At 36.8% G+C, this 12,617-nt stretch overlaps 1 protein-coding gene across 1 annotated transcript; it reads right to left on the reverse strand.

The window, feature by feature from the left end:
- Positions 1 to 1,305: 1,305 nt before the first annotated feature.
- Positions 1,306 to 12,617, reverse strand: pxdc1b (PX domain containing 1b). Its single transcript, XM_041968241.1, has 5 exons — positions 11,892 to 12,617; positions 5,560 to 5,651; positions 4,638 to 4,755; positions 4,451 to 4,562; positions 1,306 to 3,907 (listed from the first exon to the last, which is right to left on the reverse strand). The coding sequence occupies exons 1-5, from the start codon at positions 12,145 to 12,147 to the stop codon at positions 3,784 to 3,786; spliced, it is 702 nt and encodes a 233-aa protein (XP_041824175.1). The 5' UTR covers positions 12,148 to 12,617; the 3' UTR covers positions 1,306 to 3,783.

Genomic DNA, 12,617 nt, shown 5'->3' on the forward strand with positions numbered 1-12,617 from the left:
CTGAGGGTGAAACCCCGAGCCATTTCTTTACCCACAAAATCCTGTTTTAAAATTAAAAAATTAAAAAATACAAATTTTATCAACAATATATGTGGTATTCATCACAGTTAAGTAATACTGTCTTTTTTACAGCTCAAAAATGATGAACAAGATGATGCCCAGAGACTTATTAGACCATCTGAAAACCTGGCATATTTCAGTGTGGCACAGTTCGTCTTAAAATATTTGAGGAAAGTGAACAGGTGGAGGAAGAAAATAAGTTTGAGGTCTAAAAAAATATCCACAGCAGATTATTAATGTTTGAAAGTCATTTCCTTAAGAAATAGGAAACAATTCAGCAAAGACCTGACACAGAACCTGAGAAATGCATCTGGACATTCTGTTGATCCATTTACTGTTTATTAAAGCTTAATCAGAAAAGGTCTCAATGGAGAGGTGACTTGTAAGAAGCCAATCTCATGAAAGGAAAACAGGGATAAAAGGCTGAGATATGCCAAGTGACACAAGAACTATACAGAGCATCAGTGGTAACAGGTCTTATGGAGCAGTGAATCCTTTCCAGAACCTGGACCTCAAAATTACTGATGCAGTATAGGGTCATCCTGATAGAGAACACAACAAAAGGCAGCAACACCCAAAGCTCCGAAATGCCCTTCAAAAAGTCTGGAGAACTATTTCTGAAAGCTACTGCAAAGAGGGTTCAAGCATAGTTTAATAAAGGTGCGCATAATCCTTTTGTTCATTTCTTACTATGAAACTTTGGTTGCAACAGTGCAACATAATACTTTGATAAAATGGTAAAAAAATAATGTTTCCGTTTGGCATGTTTGGTAACATATTTATGTAATTAAATCTAATAACAAACGTAGATTATGATAATAGGAAACTACATATTTAACATGTTTATTTTTGTCCTTTGTTATTTTTTATTTACAAAGTTGTATTTTTATGCTGGCTGTATTTAATAGTTTTGAATGAGAAAAACACTGATGAAGACTACCAGCAACAACCACAGGGTGTCCCTCTAAGACAAAGAGCAGCAGGATGAGTCCATCACAAGCTGTTCCCTCTACTGGATATAACTCATTGTAAAACATAAAACATTCTGTTAAAAGCTGAATAACGCGGTCAAAATAATCATTGTCATCATGTGTTCTTATTTCTCAGGTAAATGATTGCAGGATTTTTTTTGTATTTTTGTTCTTAAGCACAGAACTCTTTTATTTGTTTTGTTTTTCATGTTATCACTGCTGACTGACCCCCTCCTCTGCGATCATATGAATAATAATCATATCAATTACATTTATTGAAAACATATTTATTTGTTTTGAGAGCGCATTCAGAGTAATAATTTGTATTTAATACTGAATAGCTTCATAGTTATCAAACATGTTAACATGTTATTATTAAAGTTCATCATTAAGATAAACTACATTTTGACATATTTACACAGCAAAGAATCCTCCTACACATGACATGAGAATGTAAACATACAATAACAAGGCATAGAACGGTTAGTTTCACAGAAAGTGGCTGAAGTTTGCAACATAAATACATTTTTTATGTATTATGTCTTAAAAAGCTGGCATAATGAGGATTCTGACATGTTTTAAAATGTCACAGAAACTTGAGTAGCAGCTTTCTGTTACTCATTCCCTTCACTGCACTGAACAGGTTTTGTACCATTGCAGCCAAAGTTTTACAGAGACTGTGGCAAAATATTCAAAATGGGGCTGAAAATGGGCAAAAAAAAACATCTTAAGATCAGTTTTTTCTTTTTATATTAACTCATTTGGCCTTTCAGGAATTTAAAACTATTCTTGGACTCGAAAACCTTAAATAAGAAATCCCAGTTCCTTCTTATTAAATTAAAATAACAGTGGCGTTAAGTATGCTACAAAAGATCCATTTATCAGAAACCTTTATGATCAAAACAAAAAAAGAACAGCATGAAAAAGTTGTTGTACCCTGTGAAAGAGCTGAACTTTCTCACGGGGTGAGTAAAGATCATGACTGTGTTACTAAATAGACTCATGCGGAGGACATGCTGAAGGCCCATGTGCCAAGTCTGTGAGGGTTCAATGCTTTTTGTATTTAGAGGGGCAAAAACCTGGACTCAAGCTGTTAGCCTACATTGTAAGACTGCAGTGGCTCCTGCAGTCATAAAACTGCCAAAACAATGACAGTTAATCCTACACAAATAAACATTTACAGCCTTTCAGTTGCATTCAAAACATATGCAATGCTCCACTGATTTCCACGATCAATTTTTCAGAAATGAAAGTGCCCTTAGGATGTGAAGGTCTAAAAACCTGCAAAGGCATGAATTTTAATAAACTGTTTGCTTTTTTCTTCAAACTTTTCCTATATGAGGTTGCAGTAAAGCCAAGCTGTTTGTCTTCTTAAGATAAAGAAAGGACTTGTTCTGCCATCACAGGCTAAGCTGCAGACTCCCACACTGAACCCACTCATGTCATCTTACAGAACAGGACAGAAATGACCTCAGCAGAGAAAATAAACAAAGCCCCATTTTGTCATTCTTCAGATGGCAGCAAAAGCAGTGACATGATTTAGTTTTCCACAGAATGGCCACACTTGGTCTCCACCATAATATAGCAAATTATCTGGAAATTGCTTATAGTAGATAAACACTACCAGCTACATTTATTACATAATTACATTCTATTTTAGCATTAAGACAAAACATCATAAAAAAAACATTCTTGGCAGCATTATGTTCCCACTTTGGAAACAAAATTACAAAAATCCTTTGTGTTTCTTTTATATTCTTTATCTTGATGGCAGTCCAAAAACTAACACAGAAGCACCATGAAAATCAGTCTCCTGCTAATGCTAACAAACATGGGTCTGTTGCATAAAATCTTCATGAGTCTTCCTCAGTGCACCATCCACTTATAGTGACTATTTGTTACAGAGAAGAATTTCTTTTCTTTTGTTTAGCAGCAGCTAAATTCCTCATGTCTGTCATCAGAACAAATGTAGTCCAGTTTCACACGGCTGTTGGAGTGCTATCATGCCCCAAAAACACACTGTGTATCACAGCAACCAAAATAAGAGTTTTAAGCTGGTGCACAATCTGAAATTGAATGCTGGTGGAACGTGCACCATAAACAACAATCTCACACAAAGCTTCACGGCAGCGTTTTTGTACTCCCACACCAGAGGTAATACTGGGGGTAGCACTTTAGGGAGTAGTTCAAGCAAGAAGACAATGGGCTCTGCAGATGCATCACAAATCTCTCCATTGAATCAGGCAACCGGCTTCAAGGAGCGGTCGATAAATGAATAAATGAGACGGATAAAACGGTTCAGTCAGATAAAATGTTTGCTGGTCAATCAGATAAAGAAACACTGACTGGTCCAATAAGTTATATTGGTTTATAAAATTTAAATGATGCGTAGTCCCCGCTCCATCAGTCTCAGACACACTCCAGTCCACAAACTCTGATAGCTTTGAGCTCTGTTAAGAGGCAAGGTGGCATGTTCCTGCTGCATCACTTTAAAGCCTTATACACTCAAATGATTAAAAAAATGTAAGGCCCTGGGTGAGGCACACTGGTGATGTCACATAAAGTGGATGAAGTGGTGCCGCTGATGCAAACAACCAATGTTGCATACTGTTTTATATATATAAAAAAAGGGAAAAAAAACTTAAGCAACTCTATAAGCTGCTACAATAAGTAGCTGCAGCATTCAAATGGAGACACCATGTGCAACATTGCGTAGTTTGGTTCCATTAAAAAGGTTTCCATCCATAAGTCTTCATTCCAGGATGTCAGTTTCAAATGGGACTAGATGGTAGTAGGAGAGGTTGGTGACATATGCTTCTGTTTCCTCTTCACAAACATCTGCTTCCATTGGTAAAAACTCTGTTCCATCTTCATACCTGGAAAAAACATGGAATAGATATTATCCCAGGGACAGGATATGGATTTGTGCAGTCTACCCTCAGAATCTAAAGTTAATGTGTGAACTGCGTACATCAACCTGCAGAAACAAGCCCTGAAGCAGCAAATGCTCAAGTCATTTAGGAGTGATGCAACATGTTTTGTGTGAAGCACCGAGAGGAATGTGTTCCTCTTTTATTTCCACCCAGGGAAGGAAGAGGTGTACAGACCCATTTCCTGTGGTGAACGAAGGGGAGCGGAGGGTCACGTTTAAGGACTTCTTCACTCAACAACTCTAAAGCAAACAAGGAAATCCTACATTTTGTGAGGAAACAGGTTCCTAATTTTCTCTAAATTGTAGCCAACCTGATATAAATGGGTTCATTCTGAGTTAAGCCTTTAATTTTAGAATAAAGGCTAAATTAATTTGTTTAATTTGCATTTTATACTGGTGTTTATAGAGTAACTTCATTAAAAGGTAATTATAATCATGACTGAACAATAAGTGGATGTAAACATTGGTAAGTTCTGTCAATACTCACGTATGCTCTACAGAATCTGTTGATGAAGGTCTCTCCTTTTCTTCAGGGATACTGTGATCGAACACTATGGTTTCTGTATTGGCCAGACAAAATCCATTCGACCGCATGATTTCTACAAGTTACAGAGTGCAATGTTATGCCACTTGTTGTGTTATCATGACCTTAGGGATGACAGCAATAGGTGTACCTGATATCTTGATCGGACTCTGAAAACATGGCTGGATTCTGTGGACTTTGTCGTTCCTTAACACTTGGTCCAGCGGTGAGCGCTCAAAGAAAGTCAACATCACCTCTGACCTGGAATACTGCAGAGAGATGTTTTTAAATGCATTAGTAGCTGTTTCCATAACATCAACCAGTAAAACACAGACGGGAGGATTTCCTAAGTCTGCAAACATGGAATGCTAGTGGAATGCTAACCTACTGTAAAATTTCATTTATCAGTGCCTTTTAGTTTTTTGTCATGGTTACTTTTCTACAAAACACAACTATTACTTTGTGAAAACAGCAACATGTTTTTAAGGTACAAGCTAGTTAACAAAAGGACAGTTCTTTCTAACCAACTTGGATAAGTTGGTTAAAAGTACTTCATCCTCCTTCATGAAGTTTCTGATATATGTTATCTCGGGGATCATGGTTCAAAAAGTGTCAGGAACAAGTGCACTAGAGCAGTGGCTTCCAACCAAGGGGGTCCCCCAAAGAGTCCCTGAGGCTTTGAACATTAGAGCCATTGTGATTAATGTCCACAAATTTTCCCTATTTTAAGGGGAAAAGTAAGTCTGTATGTTGTTCAGGACTCGACCAGAATACATTATATATGGTGAGAATCTCACTTATGAAAACCTAAAACCAGCATGGTTCCAGCACAGGGGGCCAAAGGCATTTATTATGTATGAAGGGGGTCCCCAAGGAAAAAAGGTTGGGAACCAGTGTATAGGAGGATATTTCTTATATTGAGAAAGTTGTGCTCATATCCATTATGAATCTTGAAGCTGGTATAATATGTGAAATATCTTCAAGCAAGCGTTTCGCATTTTCTGTAGATCTCTGTTGTTTATTTTCTGGCATTCTGACTGCATAAAGTAGCTCGCAGTAAATAGCACACTGACCTTGCATGGCATGTTGATAGCGTTCTTCAATAGTCTCTCTACCTCGTTCAGCTTCTCCTCAATATCATGTGCCTCTTTGATTTTTACCAGCCCTGCAATAAATAAAAAATAATAAATAAGTGCACACACACACACACACACACACACATACAAAAAGATAAACATGGCCTACATAGATACATATGTCATTCATGTTGCTTACTGTTTAGTGAGTTCTGGAAATAATAAATTAAAGTTATATTTAGTTATTTGGTGCACATGTGCAACAAAATAAACAGCCATCCAATTAATTGGTGAAGCTTTTCTTAAACAATCTTTGTGGTTAAATGGTCAGAAAGATTAGTTTCTATACCTCAACAATATTAATAGATTAAGAAAAAAAATCTAAGGTTCTACTTAAATTTCCCAAAGGAACATCATCATATTAACCTTTTTTCCACTGTAACATATTGTGACTGCGAGGCTGATAATTTGGTGCTGATATTACTGGTACCTTGTGCTTTAGTTAGAATGTGATTGGATCTATTTTGACTTACTTTATTCTACTGATTCTACCTTCTACTGATTGTGTCTTTGTTGCTCTTTGTTTATTCAAGTGTAGTTGTACACCTCTTTGGTTCACCTCACATTGCTTTACAAGTACTTTATGAATACATTTGACAGTGACAAGCAGTTTCCTGGTTTACAAATGGAGGGATGTAATAACATGCAAGATGTGAAAATGTAACAAAAAAAAGCTAATACATTCCCATCAGTCTCAGCTTCACCTTTTTAACTTCTTTACTTTTATATGTAATAAAGTCTGGAAACAAAAAAACAAAAGCCAGACAGGAATTTTTCCTTTTTTTTTTTTTTTTTTTTTTGGAAAGGTTACTTCATATACAAGAGGGAGGTTGATAGAACTGTTTTTACATTAACCTTTTAATTAACAATGATACCAACCTGAAGATAGAAGGGGAAAGAAACAGACCTATTTCATTGTTTTTATGGAGCAGAATTGCTCCAGAATTGCTATGTAATTGCTACTATTTCTTTAACATGAGTAATAAAAGGCGACAGTAATAACTGAGGCTGTTTGTAATAATGTCAATCCTGCCAAAAGGTCTGTGAGCAAGAAGTCATCAAAGCATTATTTACTGTCAAGCTGACACAGGGATGTGGTGTGATGAATAGCGATGGAGACAGCAGCATCACTGATGAGTTTCTGTCTCGTGTAAGCAACACAGACAAAACGTAGGCACACAGCAGCTTCTGTTACATGGAAGTACTGAGTAAGAGAGTCTACAGCAACACTACGAACACTCACAGCCTCATCCATTTATAATGGCTGATAGTGATGACGTCATGCTCAAGGGGATGTGGGGAGTGATTAGGCAGTTAAAACATCACAACGTATTTTATCCTGCCACCTACTCTGAAGCTCCTTTTTAGCTGTTACTCTGTTTTTGTTTATCTTACATTGTCACTTTGAGACCTGTTTTCTCATATTCGCTGTAAACTTAATTACATAAGACTGATGTTTACACTCCCAAACTTTTGTTCATGTTGTAAACTTGGGGAAAGCCTAAATGACAACTTTGCAGGTGAGAATTTAAACACCACCCAGCCTTGTTAGTTGTTATCTTTGGAGAAAGATTAGCAAAATTTATGTCCTGCCATGGACAGCACTAATGTTCTGAATCAACTCAAAACATGTGTACCTTATTTATTGGGCTGGGCACATGCACATAGCTCATTATAGCACATTGATTTTTCCCCAAACTGGGGTTTATATAGTAGCCTATAAATTATATCAGATGCTTCAGTGTTGACAATAAAATGACCAAGTGCAGCACTTCCACTCCAATGGGAGCACACGACAAATCAGCAAAACAAGGCACAGGCAAAGAAAGAAGCAAGGAGCACTACAAACATGTATATAAAAACAAGCCATTTCAACATCTGTCAAAAAAGTGGGGATTTTCTGTTTTAGTTACAATTACAATTAGCATCCATCCACAATCCCTGAGAGTATTTCCTCCAACTTCCTGTTGAAGTGTCTATTTCCGGAATGAACTTCTTGGCATCCTGTTCTTATGGTACAACTAATTATACAACATTTTCTAGACTGCTTAGTCAGTTTGTTAGCTCCTAGAGCATTTTATCAGCGAAACTATCTTCCAAAAAAATGCATTTAGTTCTAGCAGTTACTTTTGATTGTCTACATGTTCTGAGAAAAACGTGACAACAGTTTATCTTGTCAGGATTGCAAGAGCAAAACATGCAACAATACCAGTAAAACCAGTCATTATGAAGAAACCATAACAGTCTGAAACAGTATGCAATGTTGTTGTTGTCCACAAAATTCATCTACCTTATCAGACATCTTGAACTCGGTGGCGTTCATCTTCCTCAAACTTATTATCTAATACAATTATCAGATGTTGTAACACACATTTCTCCTTTTCTGCGAGGATCTGAAAAGCTTCGGTTAGCAACCCAACACTTAATCATTCAACCACAAACTGCCAGCAGTTTGGTCAGCGTGTTATTTCTACTTGTCTTAGTCAACATGTAGAAGACAACATCAACAACTAAATGACAACAGACAGTTTTAGAGTCTCTCCTGGAAGGCATTGTTTGGTTTACCTAAAAAAAGGACAGAAACATATGAGCTATATAGTAAAAGATAGTCAGTTCAAAGAGGCTGTGTTATCTTTTTCTTTTCTTTTTTTTGTATTTATTTAAATTTTCAAAAATTAAAAAAGCTTTTGGTAAATATATATTTCTAAGGCCTCATAGCTGAAAATGACTCTCTACAATGTAAAAAAAGTTTTCATAATGCCTGTCTGTTGGTGCATTTGGCAAACCTGAAACAAAAACTCATTTTTTTCATTCCACTGTGACTAACTAGCAGAACAACAGAAGCAAACAGACTTTCATAGGTCTCCTAAAATGGAGCGATATTTACGATTATCTGATCATTTTGGACTATGAGTACTTCTTCCCAGTGACTTAATAAACCTGCTGAGAGGTTAAGTATATTATGTACTTAAGTAAGTTAAATATAGGATATCCTCATACGACGACATCTCATATTCGGCTGTCTGCACCGTAATACTTAATTCTGCCACTGGAACCTGTTGAACACTTACCCTGCCATTTTCAATTTAAAATTATATTTATATCTACATCATATATAATCAAATATGTGTAATCATAATGATTACACATATAAATCATCAATTTCTATTTATTGGTTTCTTCTAACTGAGAGAATAACTTTTTAAATAATTCTACATTTCTCTATAAATGTTAAAAAACATTAAAAAAAAACAACTTCAGTCCATGTGTGTATACAACTAAAATGTAGTGTGAGTAGTGAATTAGTGTAGGAAAGGTAGATTTCTGTCACGCCTACATTCCCTGATGATATCACATGGATCATGAGCAACCATGTCCCTTTGTGTTCACACTGGGGTCACATGAAAGGTGAGTCTTATGAGGCCTTCACAGACCAGTGGGACTAAATATGGTGAGTCCACTCCTCTCACAGTCATCCTCTGCCTCTCTTTCACATCATGACATCAGTCTGAAAAGCTCTGCACGCCATCATTGTTGCCGAGGTGCAGCACAGTAACAGGAAAACATGTCTGGAGCCAGAAACTGAAGCAAAATAGACAAGAGGATAGAGAAATATTTTTTTCTTAATGCTCTCAATCTGAGAGGGAAGCAAAAGGAATGCAGGTAAAAAAAATTGAAAGACTGGGAATTAATGAAAACCCATTAAGACAATGTTATTAACGCTGTGGTTAATAATCCATGAGTGAAATGTTTAAGCCAGCCTGATGTCTGGTTTAGCAAGCTTCAGTATCGCAGCTCCATTTGCTATTTAGCAGCGTAGGAGCTTGACAGACAGAATAAAGAAGTGAAAAGCCAGTCATGAGATCTGAAATGTGTCTTCTCAAAATACATGACACATTACACTGGCAGAGGCAATGTGGTGAGCTGTCAACAACTCTGTCAGCTATTTCAGTGGATGTGCAGGAAGTGAAGCTTTCCAGTTGCCACTATAAGAGATGTTTCCAAAACACTTGAACAGGCTCAGTGAGCAGAGACAAAAGGAAAGTGCCAAGGAAACTGTAGGGGATCATAAACACAGAACAAACTGGGGGCAAAGCTGTGGCAAAGCCAACTACAACATCTAATGTTTAGTTCAGTTGGCTTTATTCTTAAAGCATAAACAATGACTTGTTTACCAATGGATAATTGGGATCTTGTTTTTAAACTTTTGATTTATTTTACCAGTTAAAAAGCTTTGTTTGTCCTACTTGTCTTTTTGTGAGTCGGACAAAATGTAAAATATTGCCTTCTAAATTTTTAAAGAAAACATTTTTTATTAAATTTTGTAAGAAAAAATATTTGTAACCCTGTAAAGTAATTGTATCGTTTTGTTTAAAAAAAAGGGCAGATGGACATAAGTACTGACATAAAAAATATAACACAAGACATAAATCATGAAACTAGGTGATTTTGCATTTTAAGAATAAACATGGCCTATACAGCTGTTGCTCACTTTAAAAAACATAAAAAATTCTAAAGAACTCCCTTAATTTTTCATGGGAATACAGCTGCTTCTCTTTGCATACTCCTTGAAATTTGTTGTGTGGTGAAAGACCACAAGCCATTACATGGATGTAATACACAGAGCCAAACCAGCCAAATAAAATGTCCCTCATGGAAATATTCTATTCAGTGTCATTTCAAAGGTTTGCTTAAAATTTGCTGAAAATTAAATGAGAGCACAACTACTGACTGAATATTTATGGTGGGTAAAAACATTTATCAACAGCCTCATGTTCAAAATAAAAATTGAATAAGTTTTAATTGGTAAACTAAAATAAACTTGTATTCAGGCTTAAGATACGGAATTCGTCTGCTATACTATTTGGCATTTATGTAAACTTGAGAATTTATTTAGAACATAAGAAAATATATCAGTTTAAGATCTAAATAAAGGTTGCTAATCACTGCATTTAATGGCAAATGAAGTATAGGAATGCCTAAGTCGTTGTCTTTTTAAACTTCTCCCCTTTGTTTCCAGATACTCATAAAAAGTTGGCCCATCAGCCCAGAAACATTTCCTTTACTTAAGCAGACTTATAATATAGAGAACAGATTTCCATATGGACGTCTTTGTTGTATTTTCCCTGATGGCAAACTCACTTTTAAGCTTCAAAGACAGAAAAGGAGACCTCACAGATTACATTTTTAAGTCCTAAATATTGAGAAGAAAGAGAGACATGCAGACTATTTAACAGGTCTGCTACCATGACATCTGAAAGTGGATTTTGTTCATTATTAACCTGTCCAAGCAAACCCATGTCTATGTTAGCTACAGTATCTCACAGAAGTGAGTACACCCCTCGCATTTGTGCAAATATTTATTATATCTTTTAATGGGACAACACTATAGAAATTAAACTTTGATATACAGGACACCAAACTATAAAAACCATTCTGTATGTCAAAGTTTAATTTCTATAGTGTTGTCCCATGAAAAAATATAATGAAATGTTAGCAAAAATGGTAAGGGTGTACTCACTTCTGTGAGATGCTGTATGATGTACACCAGTTCAGAGAAGCCTAAGATCTAATTGATTATGTTGACTGTCTTGTTTTCTTATTTTGCTTTCTTTCACACCAGTAACAGATGATGCTGCCCCACATCTACAAAAGTACAAAGGGTGACAGACTAAACCCAGGAAAAATACTAAATGATGTGAACTTTGTCCTCTCCCAGCTGTTCTGGTGACAGGGTCTGCCTGTAATCCACAAAAATGAATAAAACAACAGCTGTGCTAGCTGAAGCAAAATGCAAACGGGAATATGAATTTTCTGGGGATCATATGAAGTTTTTTAGGTCAGCTGCAGTGTATCAGCGTATATGACAACTGGATATATTTTCTAGACGCACAAGATTAGCCCAAAACATTATCAGTACTAATATACACATTTATGTTACTGCAAATAGAAAAAAATGATTGTTTGTTTAGTTAAAGAAACCAATTATTTGTTACTTTAAGGTGAAAAGTTTGAGCAGTTTGGTTCAGATTAGCTAAATGAAAAGATTTTTGTGAAGATTCACGTTATTTGGACAGATAAGCGCAGCTGAAAAGTAAAAAGGAGCCCAAGATGCCCTACTGTGCACACGGCCATTTGATCTAAGGCTACGCCCCTGACTAAAATAAAAAATTCACACTTGTGTGTAGACTATTAGTTGGGTTAATAATAGGCCTAACAGCTCAGTCATCATTTCCTGTTTAAGTGTCCGTCTCTCTCACCAGACCAACCTTCTATCAGAGGAGATTTAGAGAGATCTCTTCTGTCCTCAGGAAAAGACTCCAATAGTCTCTTAAACAGCCGCCCCAGGTCGGAATAACTCCGATGTAAGTATAAAATGTTCCTGTCTGACCATTCAGTCCTGATCTCGAAAAACTCCTCTTCCTCTCCGCGCTGACTGATGATGAGTCTCCGGATCCCGTTAACCCAGCAGTCCCGGACAAACATATTGACCAGCGACGTCCCTTCAAACACAGCCGATGCCATTCCTCAGACGTCAGGCCAGCATGCTGCGGCGGCCCGGCGGACTGCTGCGGGGTGGGGGGGAGTTAGCTGGAGGAGTCAAGGCCGCAAGAAATGGGAAAATTCAAACCCAGCCAACAAGGAAAGGCAACTTCGGTAACTTTTTCGGTCAGCCCACACTGAGCGGCAGACAGCTGCAGCTGAGTGAGCAGGAGGAGGATGATGTTGGTGATGACTGTTTGCTCAGCCCATCGACAGGCGTAATCTCAGACGTGGCATGACTTGGGGGAAAAATGACTTTAGAGACTCAGATAACGCCCCTGCTAAATTGATTAAACAACATCGATCGTGCATCTGTTTGTCTTTCAGTCAGAGATTAACAGGGCGCCTAGAAAAATAAGCCGAAAAAGTGTAAAAAAAAAAAAAAAAAAGCATTGACAAGATAAAAAGCCTTTAAAAGTGTATGTTTCTCCCTCTCTCTTGTCTTCTCTATA

The sequence above is a fragment of the Melanotaenia boesemani genome, chromosome 18, assembly GCF_017639745.1.
Source record: "Melanotaenia boesemani isolate fMelBoe1 chromosome 18, fMelBoe1.pri, whole genome shotgun sequence".
NCBI lineage: Eukaryota > Metazoa > Chordata > Actinopteri > Atheriniformes > Melanotaeniidae > Melanotaenia > Melanotaenia boesemani.

Bases quoted from the DNA above. Each gene is read 5' to 3' on its own strand.
- pxdc1b (XM_041968241.1), bottom strand. From the start codon at position 12,147: ATGGCATCGGCTGTGTTTGAAGGGACGTCGCTGGTCAATATGTTTGTC. The intron at 5,652-11,891 runs GTTGGTCTGGTG...TATTTATTGCAG, and splicing joins TAAATCTCCTCTGATAGAAG to GGCTGGTAAAAATCAAAGAG. The intron at 3,908-4,450 runs GTGAGTATTGAC...TGTTTTTTCCAG, and splicing joins ACAGATTCTGTAGAGCATAC to GTATGAAGATGGAACAGAGT.